Source organism: Streptopelia decaocto, assembly GCF_964273445.1.
Source record: "Streptopelia decaocto genome assembly, chromosome: 11".
Lineage (NCBI taxonomy): Eukaryota > Metazoa > Chordata > Aves > Columbiformes > Columbidae > Streptopelia > Streptopelia decaocto.
Window position 1 is genome coordinate 19,435,455 of NC_138666.1, and position 19,164 is coordinate 19,454,618.

The window sequence follows — 19,164 nt, forward strand, 5'->3', positions numbered from 1 at the left end:
AATTAGCCTAATCCCTTGTCACCTAAAGATGGAATCAGATACATGATATTCTGATAAATATCTAATTTTTGTTTAGCTTCCCTGGACAATCCATTGCCATCCTTCAGCCATCCTTTACAAAGTTTGTCTCACTCGGCAGATATTAGTTGTAACAAGGAACACTTCTTGTCCTGTGGGTAGCAGAACAGTGAATAGCTCGTTTCCTTAGTTACCTGCTGCACTCCTGAAAACTGCATCACTGTGTCTTCCTAAGGCATCTTCAGCCTTAGTGATCAGATTCCCTCAGGTTTTTTTTCTGAGTCCCATTTTCTGTACATCTCTTGTCATTTTTGTTGCTTTCCAAAATCATCAGTGAACCTTTCTTCCCCATTTCACACCTCCCACCCCAAACAGGTGATAATCAGACTGGTCAGAGTATTCTAGTGAACCATTTCTTTGGGTCGGATAGGGCAGGATTATTTCACAGCTCCTCTTTATATATCCCATTGTGGCTGCCGTTTGTGAAGCCGCATGGTCGTATTGACTCATATGCCACTTCTTCCACTAAGTTGCCTCATCCTTTTCTGAAAAAGCTGCCAGTTGTTCCTATTTTTATATTTATTGCATTCTGTATCTGAACAGTTGACTATTCCTACCAAATGTAGCACTTTGCATTTGTCCTTATTAAATTACATCCCAATACTTTAAAAAAATTGTAATGATCTACTACAGTGTTTTTCAGGCATTTCCATTTTGCTGTTAACCTCAAGTTTAACGAACATGTTTTCTGTTCCGTTTACAACTTTGAGTAAGCACGCTCAGCACAGGCCTCTGTGGAATCCCAGCTGGTAATGGCCACTTTGACAATGAACTACTCACGACTGTGTGCAGTTTTCTAAGCAGCTGTGTAACATACTACTGTTAGTTTCATATAGACCAAGCTATAGGCTGCACACAGGAGCGTGAGGCAGGGCCATATCCAAGACCTGAGGATGTGTAGTTCTCCGTGTACACCAAGCCTGTTCCCTGCCCCACAGACGAAGCAAACACATTTGTCAAAAACGCTTCATAGGAAAAATATAATGGTTGCTACATATATCCTTGTTAATTGAAGTACTTACGTGAAGGGTATTTGTTCTGGTATATTCCCAGGAAGTGGAATGATTTGTATGGGTGCTCCAGTTCTTTCCTGGTTTGCCTCTTCCCAGCCCCTGTTAGGGAAGAAGATAAAGCTGCCCAGGTTTCAGAGATAGTTGTTCATAATGTTGACACTGGTTTTAAGAGAACGGCTGTCACCTTGGGACGCTTCAAAAGATCTGACCAGCTTGAACATTTTACCATATCGAAATACCATCAAACCTTTCATATTCTGCATTAGCTCTTTTGGTGCCTATGTTAATTATATTTGATATCAGCTAAAAGAGAAAAAGGCAATTCTCTTTTTTGATAGGATGAAATCCTTGGAGTAGCAGTAGCCACATTTATGAACAACGGCTTTATTTTTCATTATTAAACACTCATGGAATTGTTAAAACATTTTAGAAGCTTAAGTTTAAACTCTTCACCATATTATTCATATACTCAGTGGTTTCTCCCAATGCTAATGTATGCAGGAAAAGTAACTAATTATAATAAGAACATTGTTAATTAAAATAGAGCAAAGCAATTAGGCCTTTGATTAGTAAACAAAACAGGTACCAAGAGACATAATTACTAATTTGTCCTCCTCCTCTGTTCCCAGCAGACTTTATTCTTCCTCATCTCCCAACCAGATCTGGCACAGGAATTGTACAAACTGTACAAATTCAAACTCAGGTTGTTTTAATTTCTCTTTTTTTAAACATTGTTGTGTGGAACTGTAAGGACAACAACAGTTACAGCTGTTGCTCCTTTTAGCAAATGCAAATCTTGTTGATTTTTGAATCAAACCAACCATTTGCACTAGTTGAAAAACAAAACTCCTGAGTGACTTGCAGTAAAACCAGTGGGGCTTCATGCTTCACATGATGCATCCTACATAATTTTACATTAGTTTTGAAATCTGGGAAGTGCTTTCTTAACTCAAAAACCTCATTCTTTATTTAGATATCTGTCTGGGATTTGAGTGCCCAAAACCACAAAAAGAATAAAAGGAAATTTACGCACTTGTTACTAGAACTGCAATTCCACAAGTCCCACATGTACCAATGAGGAATTGCTTCCCTGGGCAATCTTCAGATAAAACTCTTCCACCGTTCTGAGAGTTTCCTGTTGGAAAATGTTGGATTCTGCCCTTGAAGTGGTTCATGGCCTAGGACAATGAGCTCCCCCTTTCATTGTATGCAAGTTTCAGCATCAAAAAAAGGCCTGGTTTGTGTTCCATGGGGCTCTGCAGTTGGACACTGCAATGTTACAGGTCCTCGGTTCCTTTTCAGATCTGTCTTTAAAGTCATGTAACAGGGCCTGGGTGTCCCACAGTTCTCTCTCACTGGTCCCGTGTAATACCTGAATATTATTAAAATAGATTTGTATCTACTTTTGGTTTGAATGTAAGGACTCCTTTACTGTGAATTATTGCAAATGCATTTATGCCCTGCTTGGTTAAGTATGCTATGTTAGTATAGGTTCCAATCTGAAAAGGTGTTTTATACATATATATTCACTCTCTGCACTTTTTGTTACAAAAAAAGTCACCAAGGCCATTGCTCAGTTGAAAAAAGGCATTAAAAATAGGTTCCAGATTACATTCTCTAGCTCTGGGGCAAGTAATGCTAGCGTGACAGTGGAGTGAGTGCAAGACTTGTATCAGAACAAGAAAATTACTGAAATGCTATAAAATTAACTAAAAATAAGTGGTATTCAGTTTAATGTGAGTTGTTAGTCATTCTTTTAGTTAACGTGCAGTGATTCAGCATTTAACATCTCTATATTTTTTGAGTGCTCGAATAATCAGGCTTTTGGTATTTAACATTTATATGAACATTTGACATTTGTATCTATTTGACATGTAAATTAGGATTTAAGAGTTATAACCATATTGAAAAAAATGAGAATTTATTTTAAAAGGACATAGTATATGTACTGGTTCACAGCACTTGTTAAATGTGCCTTTCATTTCAAGTTCAGTGTCTGCCACTCAGTTAAAATGCATTGGAGTTCATGCAGGGTTGCAGCAGCTATAGTTAGATCAGAATGTAAATATTCAAGAAAGGAGATTATTTATATTCAGACTATGCCTAAATCATACATATAAAATAGAAAATCTGGGGGTGTTTTTGTCTTTCAAGAAGAACCTCCTGTGAGTGCTTACATGTCAATATCTATGTGATGTACTTACAGTGATTCATTTCTTTGGTAGGTTTCCATAGCAATGCAGGTTTCATAACGGCACATGTTAAACCAGCTCCTGTTAAAAATAAAAGTTATAGTAAAAAGGGTGATGAGGTGATCGCCCTGTCCCTCCAACCTGATCTCTTCCCAAACTGTAATCTAAGAATAAGGAAGACAGAAAAAGGAATCACCCTTTTTTCTGGCTCCTTGCAGAAGCTATAATTCTATAGCCAGAATGCTCACTTAGTGTATGGGATTCTGAGTTTCAACATCAATTTCTTTATGCTTTATGATATTAATTAAATTTACTGGACCGTATGGTTGCCTGATACTTAGTACTTCAGATTTAGGTTAGGTTTTGTTTGTTTTTCAAAACGAAAAGCATGTATACTAGGAAGGAAAACATCCAAATAATAACGAAACATAGTGAAGAATAAGCATCGTGTTGGTCAGAACCTCCTGCAGACGAAAGATGTTCACTGGATAGCAACAGACTCAGAATTTTGGCCACGTTTACCTGTTCTCATGCTGAATTCTGTAACCTTTCAGACTGTCCAGTCAAGACCATGTATTTACCTATGTCTGTCTTGCTCTTCACCCTTTGATACACTTAATTTGGACATATATTGTACTAAAGATACACCCCTACAAGCCATCCTGCAGCTCTGCAGTACTTTAGCTTAGCTTATGCTGCATGCCTACTTTAACTGATAATGTATATTATCTCTAACTACATTTTATCTTGACTCTTTCAATTAATTATGTATTTTTTTAACATTTACGCACCAGGTGCTATCAACGGTTCTACTTAATAAATCAGTACTTTTAGAGAAGCCTAAGATTGTTTGGAATATATTGTTAGTTGCTTTTAAAATAGTAGGGTGTAATTCCAAATCTAAGAGCAACATCTTTTTAGATCATCTGCAGTACTGATTTGCAGATATTTATGGGAAACAAATTGAATAAGATGGGAGTGCTATAGTTCTCTGCCAGGCTTCCTTGATGAACATGGAAGTCAGCCAGAATGCATTATTTGTGCAGTTCAGCTATTAACTGTTACATTAGAAGTCCAGTAGCTGATGAATTAATACCAGATGTAAACGAAGGTTCACCAAGGCTTGGAAAACTGGGAATGCTGTTAACAGAAGCTGAGGTTATACACCTGGCATCAAACGGTCCCTTAGTTGAGGAAAAGAAAAAAGGTGCGTGCAGCGCATGGAGCACATTGTCTGCAATCATCAGGCTGAAAAGAGCTAAAGGGCAGCACATCTGATTGAGACCTTTGTATCTGTGACAGCCTGATAACCCAGACAGAATTCTACAAGCCTGGAGGAAAGAAAAAAAGAGACAAGAAAAAAGCAGGCAAACAAAAACGAACAAACCAAACCAGAAAACTGAGAAAACATGAGATTATTTGGATGCAAAAGCCCAAGAGTTCTGTGACTAAGAAACAGAATCTGTCTGGGGAGGCGCTGCGGTTAGATCTCCCTTCGAGGAGGAGAAAAGACCTGAGACTTGGAAAGGTGCCCAACGCCAGGGAGGCGACGTGTGCTGGAGAAAGGAGCCTGCAGCCCGCGTCCCAGCCCGCCCCGGGGCAGAGCAAGCCCGGCTCCAAGCCCGGCTCCAAGCCCAGCTCACCAGCCCGGCTCCAAGCCCGGCTCCAAGCCCGGCTCACCGGCCCGGCTCACCGGCCCGGCTCACCGGCCCGGCTCAGCTCCATGGTCTCTGGCCACCCCTGGGTGCCCCCGCTCAGAAGCACCTTCCAGCGGCTGTTGTGTTCCACGGAACAGCCGGTTCCATGCGTACCCAAGCAAGAGGATTTATAGCTATTTAGAACTGGACTATATTTGTTTATCTCCTCAGCATCACACGACTGACCACATAAAACTTTCTGTTTTGCTCACATTATGACACCTGGAATGATGGGTTTACTAAGTAATTCTGGAAGTTGTTCTAATGTGCTAGAAATAATGATGTTCTGACCGCACATCAATGGCAGTGCAACATGAAGATACACTCTAAGCCTGGATTCACGCTTTTCTTCAGGACTGGATGAACAGCAGGTCTCAAATACCCATAGCCTGCCGTGTTCAGTCTGTCTCACTAATCCGTTACACGGCTCTTTAGCGCAGCCATGCAAATTGACCATTTGTTTTCTTAAGCCCTGGAAATGAGTAAGAAAGGGCACTCTGCTATGACAAAAATTTCTCTCAAACAGAAGGAAAAAATCACTTTGCTTTGGGAACTGTCTTCCAAATCTATTCCTGTTATTTAAATCTATAATACTGATTTTAACTGTTAGAATTTGCTGTGGTGTTTACTCGAGCTTTGAGTAAAGATAACCAATTACCACACTAATTTACATGCGACATAAAACATTGCTCTGAATTTAAGAGCATCAGTCAAAATAAATGCCCCTGTGAAACTTTATTGAATAGTGTTGTTAGTGAGACTCTTCCCAGAAAGCCCAGATGGGGGCTGGTATCTAATATTGTTAATATACTACATTTAGATATATCCTCGAGTCTCAGCTGTCAGCAAGGAAGCTCTGGACATCCTCCAGGTTGTGTCTTTTGTGTCTGAACTGGCTATTCATGGATGTCCAAGCTGAAAAGTTTTAGGTGAACATTTTCACCAGTTCACGCTGTGAGTGTAACATGAAGAAAAAATGAACTAAGAGTTCAAAGAAGGAAGCAGGGGAGGGTGGAACATGGGGAATAGGAACAAAAAGCGGGGAAAAAAGTTTCATAGTTGCTTGAACTATTGATCCTATTAATTAATACATACATTCTGTCCTGCTTGAGACATAAGCATCCTTCTGAACAGAAACAGGGAAGAACTTCCTGCTCTTGGCACTTGCTCTTAAGAAACATTAATTTCAGAAATTGTGTGGCATGGGAGGAGCTCCCCAGCCACAGCCCCAGCGGCACAAATGCAGCTGGGTATGTTCTGCTGGCCATTTTGCGCTTGGCGACTGTGCAGCCTGCAGCTTGATTTCTGTAAATATTAAATATTTCATTTACTTATTAAACATTAAGGCTTATTAAGCAGGACAGACAGATGGCTCACAGTTTTGTGTGGTGGGCAGTCATATGGTTCCTGGAGATACATTGTGGATCTCAGGATATAAAGACATTTCAGTCCCATTTAGGCGCTGTGAGTCAGATCTGCAGCTGGTGGAAAGTACAGCTCCGGAACTGAATTCCTTCAATGTGACACTTTCTTTTGACTTTCAGGTATACGTGCCTGAGAACAACAGGTTCTGAATCCTTGGGATTCAGACTTTCACAGTAGTACCATGGGATGATGCACCTCAATACCGGTCACAAAGTATGGCTGTTCTCCTAAAGTGAGGGTTGTGTCTTAAGTAAATGCTGACTTAGTTCATCCATCATTCTCTGCTTGAATCTGACAGCTCAGAAATGTGATACTGAAAAGTTATCTTTGAGAATATACTATTTAAGCTTAATGTGAGGGTTTAGTGATGATTGTTGCTGGGATTCTGAGGAAGGAGTTGGCACTTATTCTCTATCCATGTGTTTTTAAAGCAGGAAAAGTATTAAAAATAGAATTATTTCCTTTTTCTATCTTTTTATAAATAACAATTAAAACAACGCCAGGTAAACTCACAGAGTGAGCCTGTTTAAAACTTCACCAGTTGAATCACCAGGGACCTGAGAGAAAAAACATCTCTCTTAAAAATCTTAGCATTTAATTTTAGGCATGTACTTATATCCCATCAGAAAAACACCAAGGCCAAAAGGGACAAAAGTAAGTGGCTTAAATGCTTTCCTGAATGAGATCCTGTATGATATTCTTTAAAATTTCCACGATCCTATCAGACTCGATACTGGATAAAATTCACCTCAGTGTAAACTGCTCTGCACAGAATAATCCAAACCAGACAAGGGCCACTTAGGTCTCGTCTTAAAATTCAAATGTGGTTTCACTGAACACTTCCCTGGGCTAACGAGGACTTTGTCATAGATCTGACGTTTCTTTGAGGATCGAAAGCCGGTCTGGGCACTGCCAGGATGTGCCAGGGATGAAAATAATGGTGCTGGTGCTAGCAGTTAAGATCAGGGGCTCTGGTAAGACCATGGCATGTACCTTTGTGCTTTGTTTCCTTATTTCTTGTCTTCTGGGTTATGCTTTACTTACCTGGGCTCTATTGATTGCTATTGTTAAGTCCTACACAATAATATTTTCTGACAGATAAATATACAGTAAGTAAAGGATGGAACATGAAAATAGATGCTTTCAAACATAAAAAAGCCACTGGTGCTCGCTGATTGCAGGTGGAAGTTATCCGTTCTTTAAACTGCATTTAAGGGCTCAGCCTGCAGTAACCTCGACAACTTTCTGATAAGGAACCTTTCCTTTTTATCTACTCTTTTCCTTGGTGCTTTGTGGTTTGAGGGAGGTATTGGAACAGTTACTCCTTTATGAAGCAACATCACATTCCTGTTGTAGTGAAGGCAATTAGAACTTAGTTATGACCTGAGGATTCACTTAGATATGTCAATTATTCCAGAGCCCATAAAACTTTGGTGAGTGGAGCTATCTAAGTAACTTAAGTTGCTATGCTACGTATTTCTAAAAGAGCGTGCATTACCAAAACCTGCTGGTTTCAAGACAGCCTCAGGTTGGCAGTCGTATTTGATTGTGCTAGATCTTTATGGAAAAACAGATTTTATTGGCAGGCAGTGTATTTACCCACAAACTGTCCCTTTTTTCTTTCATTATAGTAGAACTAGAAGCCAATTCTGCAAAGCAGACCTAATCAGCCTCAAGGGGAGAATGGAGAGGAGTGAGAGGGATGGGAAGATGCCAATGGCTTGTCCTGGATTTCCGCACTGTCAGAAGCAGCCGCGCTCCTGTAACGATTCTCAGGAGAGGTGAGTGGTGCTGCAGGTACCTTGTTTCATGGGAGGGGTGAGGAGATTTGCAAAGGGATGGGGAACAGATTTATTTGCACATTCACTCAAAATGCTTTGTGCTGAGCTAAAGATGCCGAAGAGGACATGAGCTGCGGCTGCACATAGATATGTTTATTTAGTTAATTGAGTTGCCATGGCAACTAGTTCATCTAAACTGCCACAGTGTATAGGTTGTCATTGACACCTGATGACTACACAAGCCTTTATACTTCCCCAAAAAATCAGCAAACTCTGTTTGGTCTACTTAAAATGAGCGTTAACGAATGTAGCCTTAACGGAGAAACCAAACCAAACCACAAAACTTACTTGTTAATAGTAGGTCACCACAGCTCAATCCTAGTGAGTTCAGCTCCGGGCTGGGGCTCTTCTGGCTCCTCCAGAACAGCTGCCACTTCATCTTGTCACCACAACATTTGAAATAACGGAGTGCTGTTCAGAGCCTACAAAATACGCCAATAAAGAATCGTAAGAGACTGGTGATGCTCAGAAAAGCCTCTGAGTATATAATGTAGATGACTGTCTGCTCGATGGTAAATACACTGCAACCCAATGAAATGATAGAGCACTTTAAATGAGTCAAGAAGCGAAATACTATCATTTTCCGTATGAAGTGAATATTGTTTCATCTATAGGAAGCTAGCATTTGTTGCGATAACGTTTACCCCTGAACGCAGTGCAACTGGAATATCCCTGTCCTAGCACAATCAAGTGTTCACAGCTGGAAATCCACGTTCCTTGGCACAACTGGCACATGTGCAGTCAGTCAGGAGTTAGAAAGCTCGTGGGGATCCTCCTCTTGTGAAACTCTGAGGCAAAGTGGCCCAAGTCGTGGCAGCGATTTCACTTCAGAGTATCTTGCCTTTGGGAGAGCACCTCGCTGAGGCTGCTCCCCTGGGCTTGAAGCCTCAGCACCAAACCATGGAAAAGTGTCTGGAGGGCAGAGGAAAAGCTGCAGAACCAGGCCCAGCCCTGGGCACGGGAACCATTGTAACTCTAGAGAGCGGAGACACAGTTAACACCAGGAACCCTGGGCCTTGGCTTGGCCTCCGCTTGGCACAGAAGATGACACACGTTAGGGAAGAGGGTCTGCGTTACTGCATGGGAAATGGAAAGGACCGGGAAAGAGATGACTGGGTGAGAAAGTATGGAAACTCCTCCTCTAAGTTCTTGTTGCATGGACATTTATTTTCCTGGCCGTTGGAAGCCCCAGTGACTCCGTGGTGTGTCCCACAGTGTGACCGCACAGGCGGCGGGGCCAGCCCAGCCAAGGAGGCAACACCGTGCGGCAGGTTGTGGGGGGAGCAGCTGAGCAAGGGGGAGGTGAGAACACCCGAAACTGCTGGAAACTTCATGAGTTGCAGCTTGACTTACAGTTCGTTCCCGACAGCTAGTCCTCCTAACTTTTTGTGGACTAATAATGCACTTTCTTCCTACCCATCTGAGAGGTACAATGTGTTGGACTGGCTGAAAAAGAGGGTTAGCTCGCAGATGGGTTGATCTGTGGACGCGCAAAATCCATCACAGCAGCTCAGATGGCGGGAAGTAACTCAGCAAGGAGTGATATCGATCACAGGCATAAATCAATGAGGAGAGGACTGGGAGTTGTGACTTCGGGGCTGTTTTAAGCTCTGTCACTGAGTAGCAGCAGGTTGTGGTGCAGGGGTAAGAACACGCTGGATGGTGTATTACAAGATCTACTGCACAAGCGCTTCCTTTTTAGATGGCACAACTCGAATGAAGAAGGGGAGTTACTATCAGGACATATCATTAAGCACACCCTGTAATTCTGTCAAGGAGCACATATGTCCAGGATAAGGATGTGCTGCCACCGGGCAGGACTAGCCCTCTCAAAATGGCTTTGTCCTGGTGACGGAACCTCCTGTTCTCCAGCTCCTGGCTGAGCTGCTCGAGCAGAAAAAGCAGAGCCTGGCAGGAACTTATTCCTTCTGGGGCCATTCTGCCTCTCGCGCGGCAATTCGGTATGATAGGGCCAGTGTACTGTCACTGGTTTTGACACTGACATCTCTATGTCACAGTTTCTGAATTAAAGGCCTCTTAATTTCCTCTTACTTTAATTATTAAAACGCTCCCTTCCCTTTTAACTCAAGTTGCTACGTTTCTGAAGTGGATCCCCAGGAGCACGGGCTGTGATCACTCTAACTGTCCATCAGAATCTTTGCTGAAATTCTTGGCAGTTTCCTCAAAATGTGACAAGCCCTGGCTCTGTGTTGTTACTGGAGGAGGGCTCTGGTCACAAACACACCGGCTGTCTGGTGACCCAGGAAGCTGCTGGAAGGTGTTCGGCTGTTCCTGTATCACTCCTGCAGTGTCCTGCAGAGGTCAGCATCCCTACCCGAGAAGCTGGAGCATCGCTAAAGGAAGAATTGTTCTGTGTCCAGCTCTTGCCTGCAGCGTCTTGGACCACTGAACACTCATCCTGCTATTTAAAAGATTTCTTGCCTGTCTTAAAGGAACATCTTATTTGGATAGGGCACTCATTTTCAAAAGTAACTCACGAACCTTCTTCGAGCAGCTTCACGCTGATTTCTCTTTTGATGCACTTGCTTCCCGTGAAATGACACCAGATCCTTTTGCTCAGGGGTGTCTGTAGGGCACTGCCTTCGCTCTTCATTCCTTCATGTTTCCACCCACACATCTCTCTCAAAATACAGCAAGTTCAACACCTCTCCCCCTTGCCTCCAACCTTGGTAAAATTTACTGCGGTAAGAGGAAAATCCTGCAGTATTAACTTTCTGGAACGCTGCTCATTTTTTCTGAGCCTAGCTAATAATTGTGGATAGGTTCTTGTTCTTCTTTCAACTTTATTAACCTAACATTAGCTTTATCTTTTCTAAACTGGAGGAATTAAACTCTTCAGCTAAAGACTTGAAAGCAGTTTAGGCCTCTTCATCTTCCTCCTAAGGAGGCGACTCCAAGGTGACGAGAGGTCTGGCGTCCTATTGGAAAAATTCCTTGTTTCATAGTCTTTTGGGACTCTACGTGCCCAGCAATCCCACGGATTGCAAGGTCACAAGGAAACTTGGGCAACATTCAGCAGAAATAATTCTGATGCTGCAGGTCAACCAAGATACTATTGGTATTTGGACCTGATTTAGTTACACAATCCCTCTTCTCTACCTGAAATTGCAGATCTAGTCAGCATCTCCACGTTTAAAGACGGATGCTGGCTGGTTACCTACTGTGAAAGGACATTGCTGACCTCATGGTTAAATATCAAGCAGAAAAGTTGCTGTTTATTTTTCTTATGCAAAATACACATTTCCCTAGAAATCTCAGTATCTTTTATCGTAAGTTCATTCTCCACGTTAGCCCTTCCTGACTTATTTTTTAGCTGTAGATGTAGACTGGTTTGAATTATTGCTCTAAAGAGCAAGGCAAACGGCAGCGCCTGTGCAGTTCACCTTGTACTGCGATTCCACAAAGTGCCTCCGGGCTGCATTCCAAACTCTTGCGTAAAATGTTTTCCCGTTTTAATTTAAATAAACTGATATATTGACCGGCAAGACTTTAGACATAAAATCATCTCAAAGTGAGGGGGAATCAAACTGCCTGCTCGGGAAGTAGCTGTGGCCCTTTTATTTTGCCCTGAAAGAAAAGATATTTATGCAGGTTTTCTTAGGCTGGACAAAAGATCAAGCAAATGATTGTTTACATGGATATCTAATTTTCTTAGGTCATAGAAGGAGATAGCTGGTATGATCTAAAACTTCCATGTAAAAGGCCATTTCATCAAGGCTTCTAAGCCCTTTAACGATGTCTCAAAAAGACAGAAAATGTTGAGATGCACGATGACCACCATCACACAATGTGATTACAGCATAGTTCCCACTTCACCCCTTTAGTTGGGACTTCAGAGTCGAATGTCAATTGTGGCCAAGTTCTACAATTCACGTTTAAACACTTTTTCTGAATACATATTCCTGATAATTCATAAGTTACCAACATTGGAATCCATCTGCACAGTTTCTAGAAGGAGAAAAACATGAATGCTTCCTTTATGCAACAAGAGATGTTGTCTGCCTTGAATCTACAACCATGGCCTGCCCTGCTGCTAAGGTGTCTCTGACCACACAGACCTGGTGCCAGAGCCAGAACAATGAGAAAGCTGCATGTTCTCTGGGCTCCCGACTTTTTTTCCCCCAGAACTTCCAAACACACTTATAAAAAGTGGAATCCAGTGGACCAGATCTGATTTCTCAAAAGGCTGGAGCACTGAAGAACCATTTGTCTTGGTTTATCCAACATTTCGCTGGTTATTATTGAAAAACACATTAGAAATTAAATCAATACTTCTTCAAAGCCCCTAAGAAACAGAATGCCACAGTCAGCCCTCTTCTGTAGTAACGCTGGGGTCAGCGAATGGGCCTCATTTCAGACGACAATACTTGGTTTTCAGTTGTCTTCCAGTGCTGTGAAATACAGCTACAGAAGCAATAAATAAGTCATAAAACTAGAACACTTATTCTAGTGCTATTATAAATATCAGGTCCAGTGCCGTTATCAATAGTATAAGCTGAGCTGAAGTACTTCGCTGGTGCGCTTAACTGCAGTCTGAGGAACTGCCTCTCTAGCTTGAAAAGGCATTAAGATTTCTCAGGCCTGTTTCCCAATTTATCTGTTTTCCCATTAAAATGACTATAAAAAGAAGCCAGCTGCCTTTGTGGTTGTGTTGTGAGTTAACTCCAAGAGGCAGATAAGCCCCGCACAGCTGCTCGCTGTCTGCCCTGCAGTGGGATGGGACAAAACCGAGAAAACTCACGGGCTGAGATAAAGATTAATGAAGCAAAGCTTGGTGTGCAAGCAAAGCAAAATCAGGAACTTATCCACTGCTTCCCAGGCGGGCAGATGTTTAGCCATTTCCAGCTGTAACCCCAAATGTCTCCCCTCCCTCCTTCTTTCCCCCAGCTTTTACTGCTCAGCACGATGTCATAATATGGTACAGGACTCCCCTTCCACCAGTTGGGCTCAGCTGTCCAGACGTGTCCCCTCCGAATTCTCGTGCACCCCAGCGCAGTGGCCGCGGGGGCCGCGTGAGAAGCAGAAGAGGCCGTGATGCTGTGTCAGCACCGCTTGGCAGCAGCTGAGACGCCGCTGTGTTATCAGCGCTGCTGTGCCCACGGGTTCAAAACAGAGCTCACACGAGCTGCTGTGAAGAAAATGAACTCCATCCCAGCAAAAACCAGGACAGGTTCTAAGCCTTGCCTGCAAACTCAGGCTTTTGTTCAGTGAAAATCCCTGTTTCTGCGAGCCCAAGTGAGCAGACCTAGGAGCTTTGTAATGAACCGTTCCATTAGCATCTTAAGGGTGCTCAGAGTAAATCCATCTCCTAATAAGCTGGTGTTTATGTTTTTTGTTATGGGTATTTTTTTCCTCCGGAGGGAGAGTAGAAGAGAATACAGTGACACACTGTGTTTATTAAAATCAACGAGTTAGAATGCAGTAACTAGCTATGGAACCGAGGAAAAGAGACCATTAATAGCGCATGCTAAAACACTCCACAGAAAACACAATTATGCTAAAGAGCATCCTGTTCTTTCCTCCAAATGGCGATCGCAGAGGGCACAACCAGGGCGGTACCAAAGCTTCATCAAGAGTTTAGGGGGGAAAGGAGAGTTCTTTGTATAGTAAACCCTACGGAAATTCTTGTGACAGAGCCTCACAAAAGCTGTAAATTCATATAATGCCTGCAAGTTGAAATCCAAGCTAGAAGCATCACTGCTTCCAGAGCAGCAGCCCCTGTGCCACATGCTCTGAGCCCACTTAGCCCTTACTTAGCTCAGCTTAGTAAACCCAAGCACTCAGTTTCGTTTCCTTGAGCAGATTCAGGAACTACCTGTATTAAACTTACAAATTAAAACAAACAAACAAACAAAACAAAACAGAAGAAAAACCCAAACAAACAAAACCCAAACAAACAAAAAACCCCAAACAAACAAAAAACCCCAAACAAACAAAAAACCCCAAACAAACAAGAGCCACAATAGAGGTAAAATAGCTTGGTAATTTGTAGAAGCTAACTTTGATCAGAAATCCAGTGCGCTGTCAGATGTAATCAGTCTGGAAGATAACATGCCCAGGCAGATGCTCCCAGTGATATTATGCACTGTATTGTAACAGTGGATAACAACTGGGTATAACCAGAATAATAACTGGCTATATCCAGGATAAAAGCTTATTCTCAGCATTGGTTAAATTCTCATTCTTCTGTACACTTCAACTCTGTTGCGAAGTTCAGAGACATTTTTTCCTAAGCTTCTAACAAGTTACTAATTACTGAGACCAAATTGAGTCAAAATGCCAAGTGGGATTACTCTTCCTCAGTGCATTGGAGTCACAGAGAATGAATAAGCACATAAAGCACTGTGTGCATCCCCGGATATCTAACAGTCCAATTACTGCACACAGTACTTCCAACAGGAGATTTAACATGTGCAATCACTTTTAACTTTTGCAATTAATTATTTTAAAGAAAAAGGTGCGAATAATGTCTTGAACCTGCTGGAATTCAGGGGTGGCATTGCAATATCCTAGGAAAAAAAACAAAGGGTCCTTAGCACTTGCACAGTACTACAAGTGATCTGTAAGTGTGCACTATTAGTTATTATTTATACGGGGTAAACATGATTCACCTCAGCTTTAAAAAGAGGGAAATAAGCCCTAAAGAGTTGAAATGGTGGAGTCGGGACAGTGTAGCCAGTCTGCTGATGTCTTGAGTGACACCCTAAAGCAATGTCAGTACTCGTGTGCTCATCTCCTCTCACTTTGCTTATTGTGATTCACCATCCATCTCTGTAATTGTTCCCTGCCTTGTTTTTTCTTAATTTCTCAGAGTTGAAAAGAAAGTGAACAGTATTTTGTTCATTATAGCACGTATTCAGTTAGCCAAACAAATGGACAGTACGGGTCTAACAACAAATACATACATGAAGCTTTGTTAAAAGGGATTATTTTGGTCTGTCCATCTTTGTTGATGACTATCATCGCTGTGATGTAAAGATTTCACAAACTATTTACATTTTCTTAAATTGTGTTATTTCTTGACCAACACTAAGGTGATCCAGTTATTTAATTTCTATTGTACCCATCACTGAATTATCTGAGCACAATTTCTGTCCAAGACAAATGAAGGAATACAGTAACTGAGCAGTCGACAGGATAAGTCGTATTTGCCTTGTGAAATCCTGTGTGAACACTTTGATTTCCCTTCCTCTTTAACTTAAAATGCAACACATTTTCATTACTCTTGATGGTTCTGAGGAGCTTTAAACTCCTTCTCTCTACGGAAGGGAAATGTACAGTTCTTTTCAGTGACTATAAACAGAGAATTGCTTCATTCCTCTATGATTCATACAGAGCTCCACCGGTAAGAGAAAGACCCTGGCCAACACCAAATAAAACAATTATCTCAGTGTGAATTAATCTAAGGAAATAAGAGATCTCCTTTGTTTTTAAAAAATCCAAATAAATCTACCATCCCGTGGTCTTAAGAGATTTCTTTGGAAATGTCTGTCTTTGTTACTACATTCTGTGCACGGATACAGGGGGGAACAGTCACTAAAACCATTTTCCTATTGGTAAGAGATATTATGGATTGTAGGTTATAACAACAGCTGAAACAGGTATTCCAAACATGCTCTCAAAACATAAAACATAAGATGCATCTTCTGTCAAGCAATATGGATGCTTTATAGCACACAAAACCGTAGGGAGAAGATGTTGAATAAGACTGAAAAGTTAAGAGACTCCTGTGAATTTGTTTTCAGTCCCTGCACTAAACAGAATTTTACAACAGGAGACTGTAAAGAAAACAGTGTTTTGGAATACAACAACATATTAAAAGCTTCCCTGTTATGCATTAAACCAGCCAGAATATATATCAATATGATTTTACTAATGTTATTTGTAACTATCAGAAGAATGCATCATTTAGCCTAAAAATGTTTAAATACTTGATTCTCCAAGACAAAATGTGATTTATGTCCCAGAAAAAACTACTGAGATAAAAAATGCAGGATTATCCATTCTAACTGAGGGTTTGGGTTTGCCTTCTATGTGTTAGTTCCTTTGAGCAAAGTGATTGGACATTATTCAGGGTCTTGAATGTTCCTGATAAGAAGGGAAACTGGTAAAATGACACAAAGTTCTTCTTGAACACAAACCTCATTGTTCTTCTTCCAAAAAAACCTGATACAAAGTATATAACAGGCATCTAATATAGGATAGTTCTTTTCCACAGAAGTCCAAGGGTTGCTTGGTTTGGTTTAGTTTTCTTTGTCTCTACACAGAATCAAATCTTGCATTTAACTCATCTGCTTTAGTTTTTGATTGACGTTCCACATGGTCCGTGTTTCCAGTAACAACTTCTATTTCTTCAGCTATCTTAGTCCAAAAGTATGGTAAAGCTCTGATTGGATTTATCCTAAATGGCTGCTCCCTTCCATGAAATTCAGGCTCAAACCCTCAGAACAATATCTGTGAAGATGACTGTTTTGTCCCTGACATAGGTTATTTTGCTGAATAAATGCCTGTGTTCTGAAAACAAAGGATCAGGATCAGGAGGGGATGTTGACTGTAGCTGCCAGCAGTTGTCCCCAGGTACACTGTTCCATTTTCCCTTTTTTTCTATATCGTATTTTTAAAAACCACTGTTGCAAAGAACAACAGCTGAACAGATTCCACCAGCTTCACCAGCAGACAAAGATGGTGATCAAAGAACACTTAAGTCCCTTTTGCTGAGGTTCTCACATCACATTCATTAATATTGTCACCACTTACTCCACCCATCAAATCAAGTCCTATTTTTTCACTTGACAAGTCTCATCCACCAGCCACCATTAGAATTCACTGTGCTTTTATTTAAGTCTTAAGTGAAATGAGTGGCCATCCCACAGCTTATTCCCAGAGTGGTAAAACTTCAGTCAGCTGGCAGAATAAATCCTGGGTTTACATCCTAGTGTAAGCTTCTGGACTGCATCATCTATTCTTAAAGAAGAGGGTGCGATTTAAATCAAAATAATGGAATCAGGGTCACGCCAAAATATCTGCCATATGTTACCTGTTGCCACATGTACAAGCAGTGGTTCTGCTGTAGGATGCAAGACATTACTGCCATGAAATGGCCATCCTTCAATCATCATGACATGCAAGCAGTATGTGGTTAAATCTCTTTGGATAAATGACTCTTAGTTCAGGACCAAGGAAGAACAGAGATAGCTTTAAATCATTATGGGTCGGGTCTATTAGAAAACTACCAAGTCATCAGCATAAAACAGAACTACAGTAGCAGACAAAGCAACGCAAAACCAATGCAGTCTGAAGGTCCGGATTCACTTCTCTGGATGTTTCAGAGCACTGGAGTGATGCGAGTGAGCAGCCCCACGGCCTCTCCACTATTCTGGATGTCGCTCAGTTGACATATGCTATCTGCTTTCCTTTCCCTAGTCATTCTGCATTTTGCTATTCATTTGAGTTAGGACTGTAATAAGATGCCAGCTGAGTGAATCATTTGGAGTCAAATCCATGTTATGCTTTATTCGGCTGCTGCCCGCCTGGTCATGCATTCAAATGGCTGGATCTAAAGCGACAGAACTTTGTATTCCCTATTACAGCACTGAATTAGCCAAGTGTAGGGAACACGGGAGGGAATATTCACGGTATTGCCAGGGGAGCAAGGGAGGAAAAAGAGCTTCCTGACCTTTAAAATGGTTGGATCCCTCCACAAGCTGTTATTTAGAACAAACTAAATAGCATCAATTTAATACGTCACATAGAAAATTCTCAATGGTGTTAATGAGCTGGTTTTGAATGTTTGTCCAAAACATATCTTAGGGACAGTGTAAGAGGTCTTTGAGGCATCAGACCTCACTGCTGATAAAATGTTTGAACTTCTTGAGATAATGGAGCTAGTGAAGCTTCCTGTGGCTAGTACTCCTCCGTAGTTCCTAACGGATCTGTTTACTGCGTCACTTATGATGACATTTATGATGGCTTAGATGACAAATTCTCAGAAATCATCTTTAAAAAACATCTTATCTGCAAACTTTTTAAACACTAGACAGAAAAACCCTCAAAGTGTTTCATACCAATTATAAAGATACATGCAAACTCTATCCATTCCTACACTATCTCACTTTGCTCATTAATGTGAATGAAAATGTTTTACCCCATTACTTATTATAGTTAAGACTTTTCCAAGTTTATTTTTGTTTGTTTGGGTTTCTTTTGCTTCCTCTAAATACAATATGCTGAGTACATAACCCAAGATGAAATAAATGAACATGAAATTAAGGAATATTGATGAACTCTGACTGCAACAAATCCACAACCCAAAGAGACAGTGGTGCTGATCCCTACCGTGAGTCAGAAAGGTCCTGAAACTTCTCCAGATGAGCTCAGTTGCTGCAGGGGGGGTGATGGAAGAACTGTGTCCACAAAGAGGTCCGCAGGAACGCTCGCTGCACACACAGCATGCTGCAAGGAATGTTGAAACTCCATAAATACATGCATAATTTTAGGCACTTAAGCAACAGATTTATACAGACTGAGGGACCATCAAACTGATGAATGCATCTAATACTGAACTCAACAGGCAAAATTTAGATGCTACAAAACCACAACTAGCGATCCCCCAAAACGCACATGCAGCTGTCAGGTGTGGCTGCAGCCACCCACCCTCGTTACCACAAGGTGAAGTGGCTGATGCCCGAACCTCCTTAGGGCCCCCAAACCGGGCCAGTCCCAGGAAGCTGGTGTAGCCCCTAAAACACACGCTGCGCTCGCATTAAAGGATTCAGTTCCCTGCAGCAGCCAGCAACTGCCTGCAGCCTGGTGTTGGTCGCCAGGAAGACCCTGTTGTACGAAGGTTTGAATGTGCATTACAGCAGAGTTTCAAGCCTGGGTCTCTTGCTTGGAAATG

The 19,164-nt window shown here is 41.6% G+C and overlaps 1 protein-coding gene across 1 annotated transcript; it reads right to left on the minus strand.

Moving 5' to 3' along the window:
• Positions 1-66: 66 nt before the first annotated feature.
• LOC309444584 (uncharacterized protein) lies at positions 67-18,647 on the minus strand. The gene is made up of 5 exons (XM_082062543.1): positions 18,603-18,647; positions 8,535-8,668; positions 3,296-3,364; positions 1,101-1,190; positions 67-1,005 (listed from the first exon to the last, which is right to left on the minus strand). The coding sequence occupies exons 2-5, from the start codon at positions 8,623-8,625 to the stop codon at positions 875-877; spliced, it is 381 nt and encodes a 126-aa protein (XP_081918669.1). The 5' UTR covers positions 8,626-8,668; positions 18,603-18,647; the 3' UTR covers positions 67-874.
• Positions 18,648-19,164: the final 517 nt, after the last annotated feature.